This window comes from Spodoptera frugiperda, chromosome 16 (assembly GCF_023101765.2).
Source record: "Spodoptera frugiperda isolate SF20-4 chromosome 16, AGI-APGP_CSIRO_Sfru_2.0, whole genome shotgun sequence".
Lineage (NCBI taxonomy): Eukaryota > Metazoa > Arthropoda > Insecta > Lepidoptera > Noctuidae > Spodoptera > Spodoptera frugiperda.
This window is the reverse complement of record NC_064227.1, coordinates 1931592-1952326: the sequence shown is the minus strand read 5'-3', so window position 1 is coordinate 1952326 and position 20735 is coordinate 1931592. Positions and strand designations below refer to the sequence as shown.

Here is a 20735-nt window from a genome sequence, read left to right as displayed (position 1 = left end):
TTGATTTTTAAATACGTAATTCAAGTAATGTTATTCATTTTTTTTTTGTTATTCGAATTATGAATTGAACGGAGAAAACCATTATAAAATATTCAATATTTAAACTTTCCAGCCAGTAAGATTCCAATAAAAACAAATTTAGAAAAGAGGTTGCATTTTGAATAAACTTTTGCTTATTTGCTCTATTTTCCTGTTTATAAATATTCAAATGATGACGTGATTTATTTTAATATTATGAAATAATATTTATGGGAGCCTGATAGTGATAACTTATGAAATTGATTATTCAAATATAAACTGTGAACTCATCAGACCTGCTCTAAGATTATGCTAGATAGATAACTTTAAATGATATTTATTTAATTATTAAAATGCCTGTAGTTATTCAAGAGGCCTTTTGTGATCGTATGAATTATACATAGCATTAATACATAGTCGTTTATATACAATCTGGTTTAAAAATGGCTGATTTTACAGGTGGTTTATTGTAAATTAATTTATTTATGCATTTAGATTATTATTTTATAATATAACTATAAAACCTTGATCAAAATGACTTCTAAAAAGAAGTATACTTAGAAAATAAAAATCATGAAGGAATATTTAGCCCCGAATTTTCGCTGTACAACGAAAAATTATACCATTCTTCTACTCGTACCATCCCCTCACATTTTTCTCCAACGGGACAGAGGTAACGGATGACCAGTGTTTAATAACCCTTAACCCTAAAACCTTCAACCCTTACGTCAAACCATCCCTTACCTAATCTTGTCTTGATTTTAATAGGGTTATTATGACAGCTGTCAAGTTTTATCTGACAGTTTAAAATTGTGACAGATGGAGTATTTTCTTTTGGACCCACATCTAGCATCAGTACAGACAGAAATCTATCATTTTTAATGTCATTGTAATTTTTTTCTTAAGTATGATTTTTATAAACTGATTTTACATATGACTAAATATTAAAATCAGTAAAATTTAGTTTTGATCGAAACAACTCCAGGGGGACTACTTCGGTTCTCGAATCCGAAATTTCGTTAAATTTTTGGCCGTAGGTTTTATTGATTTATTAATAGAATTACTTGAAATAACGTTTTATTTTTAATTTAATATCAAAAGTTATTAAATTATTTTCATTTCATCCGTTCATAAAGAAAGATCGCAATAAATAGAATTGTAGTATACAATCTGCGAAGTTTCGTCCGAAACTTCGTTTTTCGTTGAATTAGAGTAGGCCCCCTGGTGACTACAATTTCTTTGTTAATTTTGTGCGATGTAACTTTTTCTTTCTGTGTTATATGAAAATTCGATAGTTTTTTTGCTGTCTCGTAATAATAAGCTCTACTCTAACTACCTCTTTGAAGCATACTAGGCGGGAACATTATGAGTTATATCAATGTGAATCATCAAGATTACTTTAATACGTTTCCTTATTTTGGTTTAGAGGTTCATCCTAACATTTTAATTCATCCATCTTCACGCTTCGCTGTACTTCATATTTCCTACTAACAAACAGTAGTTACTCACGTTGAGTAATTAATGGCTTTAGTAGAACCACTATTCATTATTGTTATTACAAAATAACTATGTCGATTCATTTAATACAGTTTACATTTTACAAAAAAAAAACTGATATTTTGTAAAAAATTAATGTTTATTATTCTGTAAATATACAACTTTTATTTTATCTTATTATGCTAATTTACATTTAAATTGATAAAATAAAAAAGTTATAGAATGAAAATAAAATAAAGCAACATAGTAAGGATTATAATAGTCTTGAAAAAATATTGCATATAGTAACATATTATGTTGTAAAACCAGTTGCCAAGGTCAATAGTAATGATACAAGTTTATTTTTAACGAAACCACTTTGGAAGCCAAATTTTCTAGGTAATAAAGCATCGTCTGTTGAATCTTGATGGCATATAGTTTATAATATAATAAACACGATATTAGAAGACAATTTCCTTAAAGACGACTGTGTTATTTTTGTTCATACTGCCTACAGTATGCAAAATATAGTTTTAGATTCTAGTCTAAAATTAAAATAAATGCTTAAAAGGTACTGAATATCTGATTCTGTATTTCAGTCTTTGACTGCCAATAGAAAACTGTTGAAGGCAAATCCTCCGCTAACGTCGGTCACCGATGACTACCACGGCGTTCAATGTGTTAAATAGAATTCCATACAATTTAAAACTTGCCAAGAAATTCTTATATCATTTCCGTGGTTTTAAGTTCAGTTTTCTTTACATAGTTACATTAGTACGTGATTTCGTGCTTGATTGTAGTACCTGTGTTGTTCCACCAGCATCCTTACACTATATCAACCGTACCAAACCGACATTCCAAGTTCCACCAATTTAACACAGATTCCTCATCAGGCGATCCTTCACGAAGACCTATTAAAAGTCATCCACCACCTCGAATCTACTGCTTCACAACATTAAGTAGTGCCCCAAACTTTAATTATGTTCCATCTGTGACCAATTGCGTTCGTGTCTCGCACTTCTCGCCAGTCATGCAACGTGCTACCGAACGAATCCGGTCGGTAGAATCAAAAACCACGGCTCCATCCTCAAAAGGAACTCTATACAAATCACATTTAAATTCAAAATCGTCTGCCACATCTATTTTATCAAATACATTCCCTAACGTTCATTGTTAGACACTACAACCGTCAGCATCGACTGGTGATGTTATAGTTTGAGCTTTATTTGCTTTGGGTTTGAGATCATTATCATTTGATTGTGGATCGACAGCGCCCGAAGGAACGTGGCTAGCAGCCTCATTGTTAGATGAAAACGATTCTAAGAGATGACGTGTCAGTTTTAAGTTAGAAACTAATTTGGGATATCACAAAGAGTATCAATGGTGTACCGAAACACTTTAGTGCGCGAACAGAGCCGCCGAAAGTACCGGCTTTTGTTGGCACGTGTATACAAATACTTATTTAAAATTCAGTCTTCGATAATTTCGATTCGGTATTGAATTTGCAATTCATCTATTATTGTCTATGTTTATTATATAACGCTATGTATTATCGAATAGCTCGAGGATTTTACTTATGTTAGTTATGTTTTTCCTAATATATCTGAATTAACTTGACTTTATAAACTTGGATGCTACTGCTTTAGTCCCAGAGGCTGAGTCAAAGGTTCTGATTGCCCAGACGTACATAAGGAAGTCAAAGCGATTACTGCGCGTGGAAAACGCCGTGAAGCCAACATCCTGCCTTTATTAAGAGTTGGGCAAATAAAAAAAAGAACTAAGAATCATTTGTTCCGGCTGCCCGCGGATGTCGTTCAAGGGCGAAATTCACTTTTTGATGATTACAGTGATGATGAAAATCATTTGTAACATTAAGATTTTTCGGTTTCTTCGTAGCGTTAAGTTGCTGGCTCGACTTGTTTTAGTCGCGTGTTGTATGTTTTTAATCGGTCAACATTTCTTATGTTTCAATTAATATTTTTATCTCGTGTTCCTATCTGAAATGACTGTATAATTTTGCGTTGTTTATACCCTACATAGTAATACCGATGTAAATTAAGTTATCAGTAATATTAACAGTTTCTTTTCTGTTCATTTCAGGTTTTCGGCTCGAAAGCGGACCTCCAGCTGCACACCCAGATCCACCTGCGCGAGGCGAAGCCCTACCGCTGCACGCAGTGTCCGAAAGCCTTCGCCAACTCCTCGTACCTGGCGCAACACTCTCGCATCCACTTAGGCATCAAGCCCTACCGCTGCGAGATTTGCCAGAGGAAGTTCACTCAGCTGTCGCACCTCCAACAGCATATCCGAACACACACCGGAGACAAACCTTATCGCTGCACCCAAATCGGATGTACCAAAGCCTTCTCTCAACTTTCCAACCTCCAAAGCCATAGCCGGTGCCACCAGACCGACAAACCCTTCAAATGCAACTCCTGCTATAAATGTTTTACCCACGAAAAGGACCTTCTCGAACACATCCCCAAGCATAAAGAATCGAAGCATTTGAAAACTCATATATGCCAGTATTGTGGCAAGAGTTACACGCAAGAGACGTACTTAAGTAAACACATGAATAAGCACGCGGAAAGAGCCGACAAGCGGCCACCGATATCCGCTTTAGGATTGAGTGGATTGAACAGGTCCCTGGGAGCTGCTGCGCCCACTGCCGCACCCTTCGGCGACCATCCGTATTGGCCCAAGGTCAGCCCTGACTCTGCGGCGCACATGTCTGATGAAGGTGGCTACCACCAACAGAGGGAGAGCGACGAGCACCATGAGCAGCAGCTGCAGCAACAGCGGGCTCTGTTTGCTCAGCACGAGAGCCAGGACGACCGCATCCAGCCGCCCGTGTCGTCCGCCGCGAATTCGGCATTTACACCGATCAATTCGATGGCTCCGCACCTCAATGGGCTCTCGCACCATAGTGCGCTCCCCACGCGGCCGTATCTCTACGATCCCCTACACTTCCAGCAAGGCAAGCAGCAGCCCAATTCCTTCCCCAACCAGCTGATATCCCTGCATCAGATCAGGAACTACGCGCACCAACCCTCGGCACTGCTGCCCGCGGAACACATCCTCCCCCATGCGTTATCGCACAAGGATAAGCAGTAACTTACCGTAGGTACACTCAGTATAGTATGTACTTATGATGGTATTACTAGTTGTATAATTAACGAAATATTAAAATTATATATATTAGAATCTCGCTCTCGATGACAGTGGTATTACGGTTTTACTGTTAGAGAAACAAATTCATGTTTTTAGAATTATAAAATTGTATGGATACTCGAAATTTTGTGAAGTAGATAACAAAATTTGATGGGTATGAATGTGATTTCGGATTTATTTTCCATTTATATACTGATTTTATTGATTAGTTTTTTGTTTACGGTTGTTTCTGAACCCAGTTGATCCGAGGGTTTGATCGTCAATTATCGTTCGCAGCAATTATTTCACTTTAAGAGTACACTGCTGACATGGTTTGGAGAAAAAAGACTTGAGAAAATACGATTCGTATTGAATTGAATTTTTATATTTGTGATAGTATTTGATGTGGATGGGAAATTTTATCTAAAATTATATTGTTTAAGATTTTATGCTTTCGATTTTTGTTCGTTTATTTTCTTACAAATTATTTCAGCATTTGGCAATATTTATCGATCAAACATTCGTAGCAACTCGGACGCATAATAATGTTCACTTTGTAAAAAGGAAACTAATCTTTGAACAAGAACAAAACTTATAGGAAATGTCGGTAATCTTTTTTTTCTTTTTTTCTGCATAATTTTTTGTCGATGCATAATTGTTGTCCCAGTGATTTTTATATTTTATAAGTAGAAAATAAATCATGATTGAATTATCAATTCAAAAAATGGTTCTTTATACAGCATCTCATTTTTATACATATTATTCGAAATTTTACGTGAAATTAAACATTTTAGAGTGAGACTGCATTGGATTATACCTATTCTATATAATTTATTCACAATTATTAATTAAAAATAAGTAATAAAACATTAAATATTTGAATCAAAAAGTTCCTGACAAAAGCAAGTATTTGTTATAAATACATGCGATTTCGAAAAAAAAAAATATCTCAAATACTTCACATCTTATTTTCTGTTGCATTTTTTATTGTATTCATTAAGAATAAATAAATAGATCTCTTTAATCATCACATTTGCACTCAGTTCCTACTTAGATCATATTTTTATGTATTTTTTTAGCTTTATCTATCATCCAACTTTCATTTTTTGTTTTGTATTTTCATTTTATGTCTCCAAAAAAATTTTAGAAAATGTATTCTTCCAGTTTTTTAAATGTTTTATGGCAAACAAAAAAAAAGTTAATTATTATTAAGACATCGCGGGTCGAATATATTTTCTAATTATAATTAATTATCTTCATGTGTGAAATACATTTGAGTGGCCAAATCGCTTCTTTTACGTCACACAAAGAAAAGGTGCACTTTTTGTAAATATTTTGTAAATACGAGTACGATTTTTTGAGGGAAAAAATCCATGAAAATTTATTGAACAATTTTTTGTTTTTTTTTTTTTGTTTACTTTATAATATCTAAAAGTGCTTATGCTCAATTATATTAGCGATAAGAACTCAGGGGTAGTGGCGTACATTGGAATTGTAATGTATTCCTATTTTCCGTACTTAATAGGCCCTTCGTACATCGATTTTTTAGACTAGTTTCATGTATACGAACAGACACATTGTTGATTTGTTTTATTGTTTCCGAACGAATCAGCGTTAGTAGATAAAATTAATAAAAGAAATGTGATAGGAGATGGAACGGGAAAGAGTGACTATTTTTGGAGGAATGACTATTCTTCTAAATTAACTTGCTATTGATCTTTTTAGTTGTAAAAAATGTTAGGTTGTGGTTACTTGTTAGGGTCCGCGGGGCGAGATGGCCGTCTGTCTGTCACAAATTAGCCAAATCTTTATTTTTCTTGTACAAATATGTTTTCTCTTTAATTATTATTAATAACGGCAATAAGTATTTCTTCCGATCGTTTATTGTTAAGTATGAATTGTATATTAATTGTAACATGACAATGAGCCAAGAGTTAAACCCAATGTTTTTTCAAATTTTGGATTTAAGGGAATAAAAATCGCCAATATCTCTCTATTATAAGTAGAAATGTGATATTGTAATTTGATTTTTTTAAGTTAAGTGTAAACTTATTATTATGAATACGATATTTTTGTAAGTAATTTTTTTTTTTCGTTTTACGTTAGTTTTTCGCTTTTTCTAGCGTTCTCGTTTTAAGGTTTATAGATGAAAATGAACGAAAAATCATTTTTTGTTACTTAAAATTGATTAAAAATTAATTACAACTATGCCAAGAAATTATACCTGTGTCTTTTATTTATCAATTATTTGATTACCACCCGAATTACATTCAAAATACCCTAACACAGAATACACACACACACGCACACATGGATTAATTTTTTTATTAATTCCACAGATACTAAAATATTGAGAAAAAACAATATATCAAAAATATAACCATGGTTAGGTACCTAAGTCATGGTAACCTGGTTTTAGACACCCGCTTCTCATGGGTGCACGTTCGAAACCTACCAATGGCAAGTACCGGTGTGACTTTTTCCGAGTTACATGTACTTTTTAAGACTTTTTAGACACCAATAACTAACTGTGAAGGAAAAACATCGTTAGGAAACCCTGCCAAACCGCATTGAGCTAGCGTGGTGATTAATGTTCAAACCTACTCCGTGCGAGAACAGGCTTTTGGTCAGCAGTGACCACTTATAGGCTGTTGATGTCATAATGTGATGTGACCGACGTCACATGAAGGAATAGCTGACACAATCAAATACGTAAGTAAAAGCGTAAGTAAAAGATATCAATTTAGTTAAATTAAGTTGCAACAATACAATAACTAGATATTTTCCATCTTCCCATCAGTCATGTTACGAGTCTCATATAATATTAGCCCGTTGTATGCGGGAGCATAGATCTATGTGAGACACAATACGTTATCTATTGAGTCTCATAAACTGGAAGACAAGATTTTAATAGAGGCTTAATCTATTGCCATGCATTGGCATTGGCAACAATTTCAAACTCTGTACTGTTATAGATTTTTTTTTCGAAAGACCAAAAGTGCCGAGAATTCTTTACCTAACCTGAGATGAACTGTAGGTTCGCTGCTGCTTGTCAAACTTGTCAAACAAACAGCACTCTATCAGTGAGACAGTCAAGAATCACGCTTCAAAGTTATAAATATGAAAGTTTGTTTGTTTGTCAATCATGCTGAAAGTACTGAACGGATTGTGAATTAAGTGCTGACTTGGGTAATAGGATACTTTTTACCTCACGGTCACGCGGGCGATGCGCTTAAAGAAACTAGTAAAAATATAAAAGTGTAAAATAAAACAGTTTTTAGAACTTTCCTCTTTTTATTTAGTTAACAGTCGCAAAATACATTATAATAATTAAACACTTAAAATAGGTATTTACAAATACGGGATCATTCTACCTACGTAGGCAAATTCCATACACAAACCATACAAAAATTAGAAAGCAAATACATAATACTTAAATGAGATGGCAAAGGCACAATTTACATAAATAAACTTTCAGTAGAAATTCACGACAAATAAACGAAAAAAATATCTACGAAAAGTTGATAACCAAAAATCGTAAGCGAATTTGTCGAAAACTCCTCTGACTATTTCAAAAACTTTTTATAAAAAAAGAAGTAGAGGAATTTGGTACAAAGAAAAAATACAAAACAAAAAATATAAAAATTCGCAAAAATTCTTGGCCAGTAAATTGTGTCCCGCTGCACTTAAAAAATAAAGGGAATATTTTTGAGTTAATACTTTATATGTATTGTCATTTAGTCGCCCTAAATACTAAACGAGAATCATATAAAATTAGCCAGAATACTGAACTTACGACAACGCGATAAAACAAACAACCTGTCAAAGTTACCGCAAACAAAAAAAATAACTTTGACAAAATCAGAAATATTGTATCTGCCGACTGTCAAACTATTATTTTCATCATTTTATTATGTAAATAAAACATCGATAGAAATATTGTATAAAATAAAAATGGCACATTCAATAAAAAGAAAAATCAGTCTGACAAAAATAAGATCTAGACTTAGATTTTAGTAAAAATTAAAAACTTAGACGTTGGAGTTACACATATACGCCTACCGTTTCTAAATAAGCAAAGAAAAATACAAACAATCAACTCCGATACTAGAGAAAAAACTAAAAATACACTACAAAAAATAAAATACAAAACACAAAAAAGTAAAAAATAATCACAATGATCTATCGACATTGCATCTGACAAATCGGCATCGTTGCCGTAAAGCAAAAACCATTATTTACTGTATATTGTATATTTAGTTAGAACTTCTGTAAAAATGCTTATTATAATATATGTAATAGGAAATTGAGATGACTGATAATGATGATGTTTTAAAATTAATTATAGATAATATAAAGGATCAAGAAAAACACGGGATGGATAGTGAAAAGGTTTCTTTTTACTAATAAAATTGTCACTACCGTGAAATAGGTGGTTTTATCTTTTTCTATACTCTTAAAGAAAAATATTTTCTGACGACGCCTATAATTAAAAATACTTCAGATTATACCAAAGAATTGCATATTAATATAACTATTATTACTTTTTGACAATATAATCTGATGACTAGTCACAACTGGGAGGTAAAATCAATAAAAATCACGGTATTTAAGAGATCAAAGTAACAAGATGGATGTACAAACCTTTTCCTTATCCTGTAGTTTAAATCAAGCTTTGGTAATATACTTAAAACATATTTAGATATGTCTAGAAAATCAATATGCAGTATTAAAGAAAAACATGAATTTATTTGTATTTTATTACAATTACTTTTTGTAAGTAAGAATTTCTAAACCATATCCAAATAATATTTTAAGAAAACTAAAATTAAATTAAGAAACTATGATAGCGCATACAGCCTAAACATTTTGCTTCTAAAAACAAAAAATAAATACAAAAAGAAATGACTAGAGAATTTCAGAAAAAGAAAAATACACCAGAAAAAATAATACATTTCAAAAAATATTTTTTTTTTTTAGTTTTAGTTTGTATGCACTATCACCCCAACCCCCTTTTTACTTTTCTCCCTTAAACTTCCACCTTGTAGGGGGAGCCGGGGATGTGTTCATCTCCCCATTTGACGATGACGATGTAATCTCCCCTGTCTCTGACTACGTACCAGCATTCATAGTTGTTCTTTCCTTTATGTTTGAGCTGGACCTCATCACAGGGACCCTTGGGTCCGTAGATACCCACGTAGAGGATGTTGTTACCTGAAGAAGAAAAATTGAAGTATAGTTTGCACTCTTTATACCAGTTATGTTTTGAGTCATATTGAGTATATTGGCAATCACAACTCTATACCAGACTACTATCATATGGTAATATTAGAAAAACAATTGGAATAATTTTACACATTAAATTAATGCTAACGAGCACCTAGATTCACTGACGGATAGACTGACAGTCTTTTATTATATTTCAAAAGTAGGTACCTAAATATATGGTTTAATTGGAATAAATGATTTGATTTTGACTTTGAATGGAAAAGGAAAACACTAATATTTTCTACTTTATTATATTTTAAAACTCTCTTTCTAATATTATTTAATTCTCCTCCAATCTTCTGCTGCGTAGCATCATCTGGTACTGCGGCCAGTCCACGTGCGGCACCGATTGCTTACCATCAAGGTGATCTACTTTTCTTCCGCACTAAGCCATAAAATATCCTCAAAACTCATCCTAGCCATATCTTACTTAGATCAGATTTAGATTAACATTAGATTTCAGCCATGATCGTCCCACTGCAGGGCAAAGGCCTTCCTACCCTTATATCTGACGAATGCCAAATACTCAAACGCTACTCAATTTTAAGTTGTACTTAAATATCGTGCTATCTCTGTCATTTAATAAAGAATTGATAGTGACGGAACTACATTTGAGAGCGTCTTAAAATTGAGTAGCGTTTGAGTATTCGGACATTAGTGTAACAGTCATTAATTTTATCACCTATCATATTTATATTCATTACTAATTCATAATATTATTCAGTTTAAACACTAATCTATCAAATAGTAATATCCTTAAAACCCGATGATAGTATTTATCATAATTTTAAATCGACTCATAAATCGATTCAGTTTTCGAACGTTGCAACACTGTCTCGGCCCGCCATTCGCCATTTTGGTGGGATTTTCGAATTGTCTTGTTGTTGAGAGACTCGCCGATATTTTTGTGCAGTAGAATAAAATAAACTACTTTGTGAAAGTTTGTGTTTTAACTCAAGAACCCCATCCTTCTGAGCGTTTTTCATTAGCAACTAAAAAGATTCTTACCAGCATCTCCGGCGTGCACCGTGAACTGGTTATGTTTGTTAAGGTACGCCTTCTTCAGGCCCATACCCTTGCTGGTAACCTTGGAGGCGTCAGACTTGAAGTTCGGCAGCACTGGACCCTGCTTCTGCATGGACTTGGCAACCTTCTGAACTGTCTCCACGGTTACTGATGATGTTTCTTGAGCTCCTACTTCGGCGAGGTTTGCACCTGGTGGAGAGAAGGAGGTTGGTATAATAGGGTAGGTGAGTATTTTTTATTTTAATGTCCGTCTTGTAGATTATTTTAAAACATTAGACACGTATTTTTTTTATGGAAACAAATTCTTTCAAAGATAATTATATCGATTTGAAATATTGTGTGACGTCACTTCTAGGTACATTTTTATGTAGTAGTAGTAGTACTTTGATTGGTTAAATATAAGTAATGTTATCTTATATGAAAAAAATGTGTCTAACATTTTTTTTATTATCTAAATGATGGACTAAATAGATGTTTAATTTTTATACCCCTTCCTCATCCCTATTCCATAAATTAAAAGGCAAGTAAAACCAAATGTCTTGAGAAAAGCCCTGATTAAAAAAGTACTTAGAATTAAAAAAAAACTATCCAAGATTTGTAAGTAGTATAAGTTTATATCGAAGAAGACAATCAAAATAAAGCTCTAATAACTTACCAGTAGCTTCAATCTTGAACGGCGATCCGACGATGTGAGCACCGTTGTACTTTATACTCATGTAGTAGAATCCAGGCGCAAGAGGTGTGTAACGAACCTGCAGACAAAATGGAACTCAGTATCTTAGTAATTAAAACTCAATTTGCATTTTCAAAGTCCATTTCTGTTTCTGTGCAGATATGCGATGCAAACGAAAATACTGTCCATTGAGGAGTAATGCGGTCTTGAACTGATATAAGACTGGTAGGTTTTCTCATCCTCATTCATCATCAGGCTATAACTGGCCACTGCTGACCAAAGCCTCTTCTCACGCGGAGAAGGTTTGAGCATTAATCACCATACTTGCTCAATGCGAGTTTGGGATTTCAAACTTATAATTAGAGATTATAACAGTTTCCTCACGATGATTTCCTTCACGGTTTGTCAGGGTGTCTATATAATTAAAGTACATATAAAAAGTCACATTGATACTTGCCGTTGGCAGGTTTCGAACCCGCACTCTCATGCATAAGAAGCGGGCGTCTTAAACCTCCGGGCCACCACGATATCTTTATCATTATCATATCAGTGATATGACCTCCACTGCACATTGAGTGTAGTTTCAATGACATACGAACTGAAGAACTTTTAAATTTTCACGTTGCAAAAGCGTTTAAAAGTAGCTATATTCGATATTGATCTGATCTTTAACTCTGATACGATATACTGCAGGAACAATGACCCTACCTTGTAACCCTCATCCACATCCGTGCAGTCCATAGCAACTCTTGAAGGTCCATCCATGGTGACTGCCAGCAGACCAACTCCAGCATTGCAGGTGTCGATGATCAGATCCGTCTTCACACCTGGAACAAGTTGGAAATGTAAATGTTCTATTTTATGATTATCATCATCATCATCAGCTTTTAAGTGTCACGCGTACACCCGAAACAGCAGAGGCGTTACAAGTACGTTGCCGGCCTTTTGCGGGTTAGGAATTTAAGGGTTGTTGGGGAATCCAATAATGAGAAGAGTAGGAACGAAATTAGGTCTCGGGTAACCACACTCACACAACGAAACATAAAGCAAGCGTATTGTTTCACGTGGGTTTTCTATAAGGCCGAGGTATCACTTCAGTCAAGCCGGCCCATTCGTGCTGAAGCACGGCTTCCCCCACTTAAATATGTATAATTGAATTACTTAAACTTACCAGTCTTGACTGCTCCCAATCCAGGTCCATGAGCGTGAACTGCTGCAGGGTCGGCATCATCCTTTCCGACCTGGAGAAGACATCACAATTAACTACTACTGTTATAACTACATTTTGTTCATTCACAGAACCATCATACAAATAATTCTTATGTGCCACCTCTGCTGCATGAGCATTTAATTACAGGCAGAAGGAAGGTGCTACACACCGCATGTTAAAAAATACATCATCATATAAGCGGAATTAAAACTAAAAATGCAATGTATAGTGTTGCATGGATTTTCGCAAAGTAATGTTTGATTCTATTCTATACATACAAATAATGTTGACTGCCTTTATCAAGAGGTCGCAAGTGTGACTCGTGTCGGTCAAAGTATTATTGGGAGTGTTTATTTAAATTTTATCAGTAATAAATAAGCTTGAAGTCTGAAATTGTATTCAGGAACAAGAACTAAATCAGATTAAGTATAATAATTACATTATTCATTTACAATATCTTCCTTAAATACTTATAATTCATTCACAGAATCTTTCTACTAGTGCAACAGTGATCAGTTACGCCATCTATGAGAGTAAACGGGAAACATCTTTAAGGTAACTCTAGCCTTGAGTGGCGCTTTAGTCCATGTCTGTAGTTTTAAATATTTATCATTATAATCTCATAAATATAAGTATTTTAACAAACATGTATTATTTGAAAGTAAAATTAAATATAATCTTAGTAACTGAGCTTTTAATAGGAGGCTAGACATTTGCTGCACAGCGGGACAGAATTCAATACTTCACAGTGAAATTACTGAGAATTTTTAAAATTGCAAAAATGTTTAATACTTTCTTTTACTAATCTGAGAGATTGATAGTTAGGATCACTTGAGCACTAGGTGATACTGGGTAAAGAAAATAAATGCAAAAGTTTGTGTTTTTGTGTGTACTGAATCACATCAAAACCGCTCAAGTGATTGGGATGAAATTTGGAACAGGGATAGATTATGGGTCTGGAATAACACTTAGGATTCTTATCCCACAGGAATGCGGGTGAAGCCGACGGCAGAAGCTAGTAAGTCATAAAATTCTGAACAAACCTTGATCCTTAACGGAGACGCAGGAATATGGACTCCATTGAATTTGACGTTGATGTTGTGGACACCATTCTCCCTTGGCATGAACCTGATGCTGTACTGGTCTCCGTCAATGTTCTGGATGAAGCAGTCGTCTGTCTTGCCTGATGGGGCGATCACCTGGTGGAAGAGAACGCAAGGTTATTAAAAAATTTAAACGTCACATTTAAAACAAAATTAAAGACTTGTGGAATTGTTCCTGAAAGTACTGCGCAAGACACGTAGCCACTCTTTCAAATTTGAATTTACTGTATAATAAAGTTGTTTTTATATGCATGTGTCTAATATATATTTTTTTAATCTGATTTTGAACGATAGGTTGTTATCCATTCCTAATTTGACACGGGACTACACTGCCTAAAAAATCATAAAGCTCATTATCCCATACAGTGTCCCAAGATGTATAAGTATCTAGTATTTATATTCATATAGAGATGGTACAAGGAAAACTAAACCTTGTTGTTTTTCTACTTTCTTTTCACTGGTCAGAATTCCAACGCATCTCACAAGTTTTTTTGACTAGCCGTCGAGGGCAAGTTTTCCACACCCCATATTAATTTTTATGGCACAACGTGGCAAAGTTAGCCACAGTATTCATCGGACAGTGGTAGTCTTATAAAATATTAGTGGCGACATGATTTATTCTGCAACAAGCCGGTCACGTGCGGGCAGTTCGTTTTATTACATTTTTTGTCCACGAAATCTGGGGTCAGGCACACTGTGCAAGAATGTGTACAGATATTGTTATAATTTTTTGGTTTTCGTGTAAGATTTTGTTTTTCTGTATGTATTGTATTGGTTTTGGCTTTAAACTTGACCGACAATTTTTATTAGCTGTCAATTTATTAACCTTATGACTTGCATTATATATATTTATTTATATGCTTTATTGTACACTTAACTTTGACTGCCAATAAAAATCTGTTGAAGACAAATCCTTTGCTAGCGCCGGTGAATTTTGCCACCCATGGCGTTTAATGTGTTATATAGCCTAGGTTACATAGTGTGTCATTTAACAAGCGTTACATTATGATATCAATATAACAATCATACTTTATTCATATTATTTTTTCCCTTAAGGTTATTTTCTTCTTCTATCTTTTTGACTGAATATTGGCGTTACATTGTTCTCACATATTTAAAGCAATCGAAACAATGTAACCAAAATTTGTATTGTGAACCTCATTGAAAAAGAGTAAACCTATGAAGTTTCTTGCTAGTTCTTCTCCATAGGAATCTACTCTTTGAAACGAGCAAATAGCTTCAATAGAGGACTGATCGACCGACAGACGTTGTTAATATTAATATATTTGCTTTCAAAAGTGCCTTCCAGGTCTATTTGGAATAAATAATTTTGACTTAACTTGACTAATTTACTGCTAATTCAGATGCAGTTTTATTTTAATTAGCTAAGCTTTATACAAATTAGCTAACCTTAATAAATTACAAAAAACACGCTATTATAAGATACTTATCACTCCCTCCTTTATTCAAAAATAAATCAAAATAAAAATCACAAAATCAAAACTCGCACAGTGAGCCCAAATCTCCGCGAATGTGGTAAAAAAAAAATCACCCTAAACGTGGAATAAACGCACGTTTGATACTGCACAGTGGTCCATCGATCATAAATCTTGGACACAGCCGGACATAGGCGATCGTCATGTTCCCACGATAAATCAAACCGAAGTTAGAGGGGGCATTACAAGATATTGTCTAGTTCGCCTTATAAATGTTTAAATTTATCTTGTACTTGTGCGAAATATGGTGGATTTTGGAAACGGTTTTCCGTTAAAATATTATGTGTAAGACCCTTAGAATACTATTGCAAGGACCTCTATAAAAGTTAATTGTAAAGAAACATTTAAGCACAATAAATGCTTATAAAGTGATAACCCCAACGTCATCCCCAATAACGTACTTTCTAAATTTCAACGTACAAATCATTTTGTAGGTTGAAAATTCAATTAGGTACCGTACCTATTCTTGACATCTTTTCATTTAAGTCAAAGATTTTTTGATCTTAAAATTTTCTTAATTTATCAAAAATCTACTTTAATATGCAGATCATCAAATCTTAGCCCCATTAACCAGCTACGCAATTGTAAGTTCTTAAGTGTTAGATGGATTGTTGGTGTCTATGGGCGGCACCAATCACTTACCATCAAGTGATCTGATTGATCGTTTGTTGTCTTATCTCATAAAAAATTACAAATATTTATTCCTATATAATGGGTGCAATTACTTTGCTAAAAATGAATACACTTACCCTGCCATCCAAGCTACCCTTGGCTCCATTGAGCCTGATGTAGAACTGTGTGGGTTTGTCCACTTGTGCTGAGTCGGGGAACTGAGCCACTTCAAGAAGGTGGGCGTCTCCAACAGCTGGTGAGATGTAGACCTTGAAGGGAGAGTCAGGGATGTGCTGCTCGTTGAACTTGAGACCGATGCGGTATTCGCCTGGGAATAGAAGATGGTGGTTAGATTTTTGATGGTCAGAAGAAATGTTATGTGGCTTTTTGTCTGAATGTTTATAGTTTTAAGTCTTGCAACTAACTGAATAAGGTTTAAAGTATTTTCTGTGTCTTATGCTAGGGATACCTGATCTTCTATTATCAGTAATCAGTGCGCCGGCGCCGATTGCGCTCTCGTTTCGATTACTTCAAACGTAAAGCAAACTCGTACTAAGGGTACAGTTTTCTTTTGTATCTTACGAGACAGTGTTCATAGAGGCTGCATGTAGTTTTAGTATCGTTTTCACTATCATTGTCTTTTTCTAATTTAGCTTGGACTTAGAAAAAGTCCTTTATGTCCTTCACAACCTTTCCACCCGTCGGCAACAAAAATACCTAAATCTTAATGAAAAGCCTTTAATTCTTAATGTTAGATCTTTACTATCTCCTTAATAAATCCTTTAATCGCCCCACATTTCTAACTAAACCATCAGCTATCTAATCCCAACTTGATCAAAGCAAGCAATCAAACAAGATCCGATCCGGAAACGTCCCGTAAGCGAGTGCCACAAAAAACCGGAACACCCAATTAAATACGAAGCCAATTCGTATTCTAATACGGCCAGCCACCCAAATACAATCGACAAATGTCCTAATAAATTCGGTTAGTTTAAAAAAAACTGACGAAATTGCAAAAAGTGCTGTTGGATTTTGGAAAAAAGAGCCACTATGTCGCTCCGTATAACGTACTAACGATGCAACCAATAATTCTTGGTTGACTGACTTGAGATATTTAAATTTTCTACGTTTATTTAGGGTTCGTTTTAGGATTTTTTGGTTATGAAATTTGAACTTGTTGGCTAATTTGATTGTATTGATTTTAAATCAATACAATCTAATTCCTTACAATATAATTTTGGAGCTCTAAATTATTGAAAATATATATCGACGGTCTAATAAAGAATAAAGCTAATATTGATCTAAACATTTTTGTTCACACGTGACGGAAAAAAAAATCGCTGATTCTGAATATCGCATATAATTCAATATCGCAAAAAATGTCGCTAATATCAATTAGCCTTTCAACCGTCGAATTATTATGTATTTTCAAGTATATATGTACCTATGTGTTCGTAAACTAACATAAATAAATACGGAATATTATTATAATCCATAGGTTTCACTTTCAAGTTTAATTGTCATAACTAATTTTAAACAAATTGAGATATTATTATAAATCTTGTACACCGTCGTAGGAAACCTGGGCTTATAATTTGTAATTATAAATTTGAAGTCGCTAACCCGCATGAGCAAGCCTGGTGGTTAATACTCAAACTCTCTTCTCCACATGAAAAGAGACCTTTGACCAACAGTGGCCACTTATAAGCTGTTGATGAAATGAAAACCTAAATAGCTGGCTACTTCATTCATACTAGCTGTTTTAACAGACAGATATACAGAACCTTCTTATTATATTGGTTCTCGTGCTTGATTATCGTTTTTCAATATGAACGAATTTCTCAGCGGTGGCCATATAGTTTGTTACAGATTTATTTACATCCGAGGTAGGACTTTTTTCAACAAACTTTTTGTTGATTGGACGAAAAAAGGAATACTCGTAGACCTTTTCGGAAACAATCCTTTTGTCTCGGAGTTAGTTAAAGGGCTGATGCTACCGTAGAATTAAAGGCTTAGTAATTGATCAACTAGGAATTAAGTTAAAGAACGACTCAAAAGTAATTTGTTTCATTTATACATGGTATTTAGTGAATATTATCTAAATCTACATTAATAAATAAAATTGGAGTGTTTGTTTGTAGTATTGAAATAACCTTTTTACTACATGCATAAATATGAATATATGTACGATACATACATATATTTTTTTAATTTTATCTGTCTGTCTGTCTAATCTCTGAATTGGACGGACCTATTTTGACAGGAGTTTTATTGACAGGCAGGTTTTTAAAAATCAACTATTGTTACTTATGCGTCCTTCATTTTACTTTTAAATTCTTAATCAACAGTTTCTAAAACTTTAATTTAGTGTAGGTACCTATAGATACAAACCTCAATCCTTAGATGGCATGAAAAAAGAAAAATAAAAGTTTTAATAAAGAGCCAGTAATATTTTAATAGTTATACGAATGGAATCCCATCCCGTTGCCAGATAAACTTACCATAAGGTGCTTTTCCACCAGACATGTGCTTAAGCTACGTTGCTGTGAATGCGTTTGGCTTCCATCGATTATATTTATTGGTACATATATAGGAAACGCACTCAGCTAAGTTATGTTTTTTTTATATTGAAAGATGCGTGCTATGAATGACTTCCCTACTATCGCCTATTCCCTACTATTCCCTACTACATCACATACTCCAGCTGCGTATTTTCCTCGCATAGCTACTTTGCGGCGACGCATCTTCTTAGCACATCTTATTCGCACAACTACATAGCATAGTATCGGTGGTAACGGTTACATAGTTTCATAGCTCAGCTATTACATCTTTATAGCATAGCTACATAGCACATATCAGTGGGAAAAGCACTCTTATGTTAACTTTTCTAGCAACTTTCAATATCTACGCTGTCCTAGTGACCAAACAAAAACGGCATCATAAAAATTCGTTGATTCGTTTCGTTATCTATAAAAAAGTACATTGTAACTCATACAATAGGTTAAACTCATATTTTCTAACGACAGTTAACTCAACAGTGCGACCAACCGCCCAGTGCTTCAAATAATGACGTATGCTATGCAAAATAGTGGTATTGACATGTTAAGGGTTCGATGCCCGGCCCGTTTCCTTCTGCTTCTTATTAAGAAGTTTTTGTTGAAAGCAAAAACTGAATTTTAGCTTTTTGCGAAGAAAATATTGTGCAGGTGGCTTTTGGTGTTACGTCAGAATTGGAAGATAAAAAGTAGGAAGTGCCATTAGTAGCAGTTTATAAAAATGTTTTAGTTTTTACCATCTAGTGCATGTCACAATTTGTATTTTTTTAGTACAATGCCAAGCTTATACAAGAAATCTTTAAGAACTTTACTTTAAATTGATATATTACATGTAATTGTAAGGGAAGCAAAGAGCGTCTCTTTTCGAGATTCTAATCTCCTTTATTTTTATTTAAACTACCCTGATAAATTACCATTAGCATCGCATTTATAATATTAGTAGGATTGTAACCTTATATGACAAAATAAACAAATACGTGTCTAATATTTTTTTATTTTATTATCTAAGTGACGGACTATTTAGATGATTACCCTATGACAAAGAGTCCTAACTAACCTGTGATAGGTTGTACTAAAAAATAATGTTTTATTATAAGTATGTACTTTAGTTTAAAGTTTCTTTTAGTAGTAGCCCTACTTATCTTTCAAAGAATCACACTTACATATTATAAATGTTAGTTTAGATGTTGGTCCGTCAATCGCACTGAAAGTACTAAACAGAATTTGATGAAATTTTGCACACAGACAGGGTATGAGCTGACTTAGGTGATAGGATACTTTCTATTCCACAGGAACGCAGGCAAAGTCACACGCAGAAGCTAGTATCAAACATTATCAACTTACAAAGTAGAAACATAAGAAACTGATGACACAAGTACGTCAGCTGCATTTAATGACTATTTAACAGTAGCAGCCCCTTGTTACCCGGTCATATTTGTTTTGCTAATATTGCATTAGCATACCGTTTTATTAATTAAGTCTCCAGTTTTAATTGCTTTAAGATTAGCCATTTATGGTGTATGAATAGGATGGTAATTATACTGACGCATGGCTAATGGTTGCAGCTGTGGCTTCTTCATAGAATAACTGTCGCCTAATTATTTGGTAGGATAGTGTCAGTTTTTATTGGTAACAAATTTTGGATTTTTCCTATTGTTAAAAACAATTGGCAATAGGCTCATCCTCATGTAATAGATTACCTTATAACCCAAATAGTGAAAAGTAGGTGTAACTTATATAGTGGCATTACGTGCCGTAATGTGCACCTTTGCCTACCCTTTCGGGGATAAAAGTCATGACGTTAGATACCATGTTAAAAACAATAAACTTGGGATTGGTGTAATTTAGTGTGTACCGTGTTCAACAAATAAATTTAATAAATAGAAAAGGTTGTATGGCGCGTTCTTTTTTATAAAATTTCTTTAATATTATCTCTATTATCTTTTATAAAATTTCTTTTATATATTGTCTTAGGTGAATAGTTGATTTATTACTTTGGAACCTTCAATTCTGATTTCTGAAGTCTAGGAATCGTGCTCTTTAAAATTTTGGCTTCTACATATATCTAGCTTAAATCCAAATTCCGGGTGAGTAACATCTAAAGAAATATAAACAAACATTGCAAAATACATAACTAAAATCTGACGT

At 34.0% G+C, this 20735-nt stretch overlaps 2 protein-coding genes across 17 annotated transcripts in view; one reads left to right on the top strand and one right to left on the bottom strand.

Annotated features, from left to right (window-relative positions):
• The window catches only part of LOC118280641 (zinc finger protein rotund), a 174574-nt gene extending 167707 nt beyond the window's left edge, over nucleotides 1-6867 (top strand). For all 3 annotated transcript variants that reach the window (XM_050699388.1, XM_050699389.1, XM_050699387.1), the window contains one exon: nucleotides 3595-6867. In XM_050699388.1, coding sequence (XP_050555345.1) covers nucleotides 3595-4608 — 1014 coding nt within the window. In that variant the 3' untranslated portion in view covers nucleotides 4609-6867. The remainder of the gene's footprint in view (nucleotides 1-3594) is intronic.
• A 1680-nt stretch (nucleotides 6868-8547) lies between these two features.
• LOC118280617 (filamin-A) overlaps nucleotides 8548-20735 on the bottom strand; it is a 111804-nt gene continuing 99616 nt past the window's right edge. For all 14 annotated transcript variants that reach the window (XM_050699544.1, XM_050699542.1, XM_035600829.2 and 11 more), the window contains 7 exons: nucleotides 16170-16360; nucleotides 13865-14020; nucleotides 12783-12852; nucleotides 12320-12438; nucleotides 11594-11690; nucleotides 10921-11127; nucleotides 8548-9858 (listed from right to left, as the gene is read on the bottom strand). In XM_050699544.1, the coding sequence (XP_050555501.1) occupies nucleotides 9674-9858; nucleotides 10921-11127; nucleotides 11594-11690; nucleotides 12320-12438; nucleotides 12783-12852; nucleotides 13865-14020; nucleotides 16170-16360 (1025 nt within the window). In that variant the 3' untranslated portion in view covers nucleotides 8548-9673. The remainder of the gene's footprint in view (nucleotides 9859-10920; nucleotides 11128-11593; nucleotides 11691-12319; nucleotides 12439-12782; nucleotides 12853-13864; nucleotides 14021-16169; nucleotides 16361-20735) is intronic.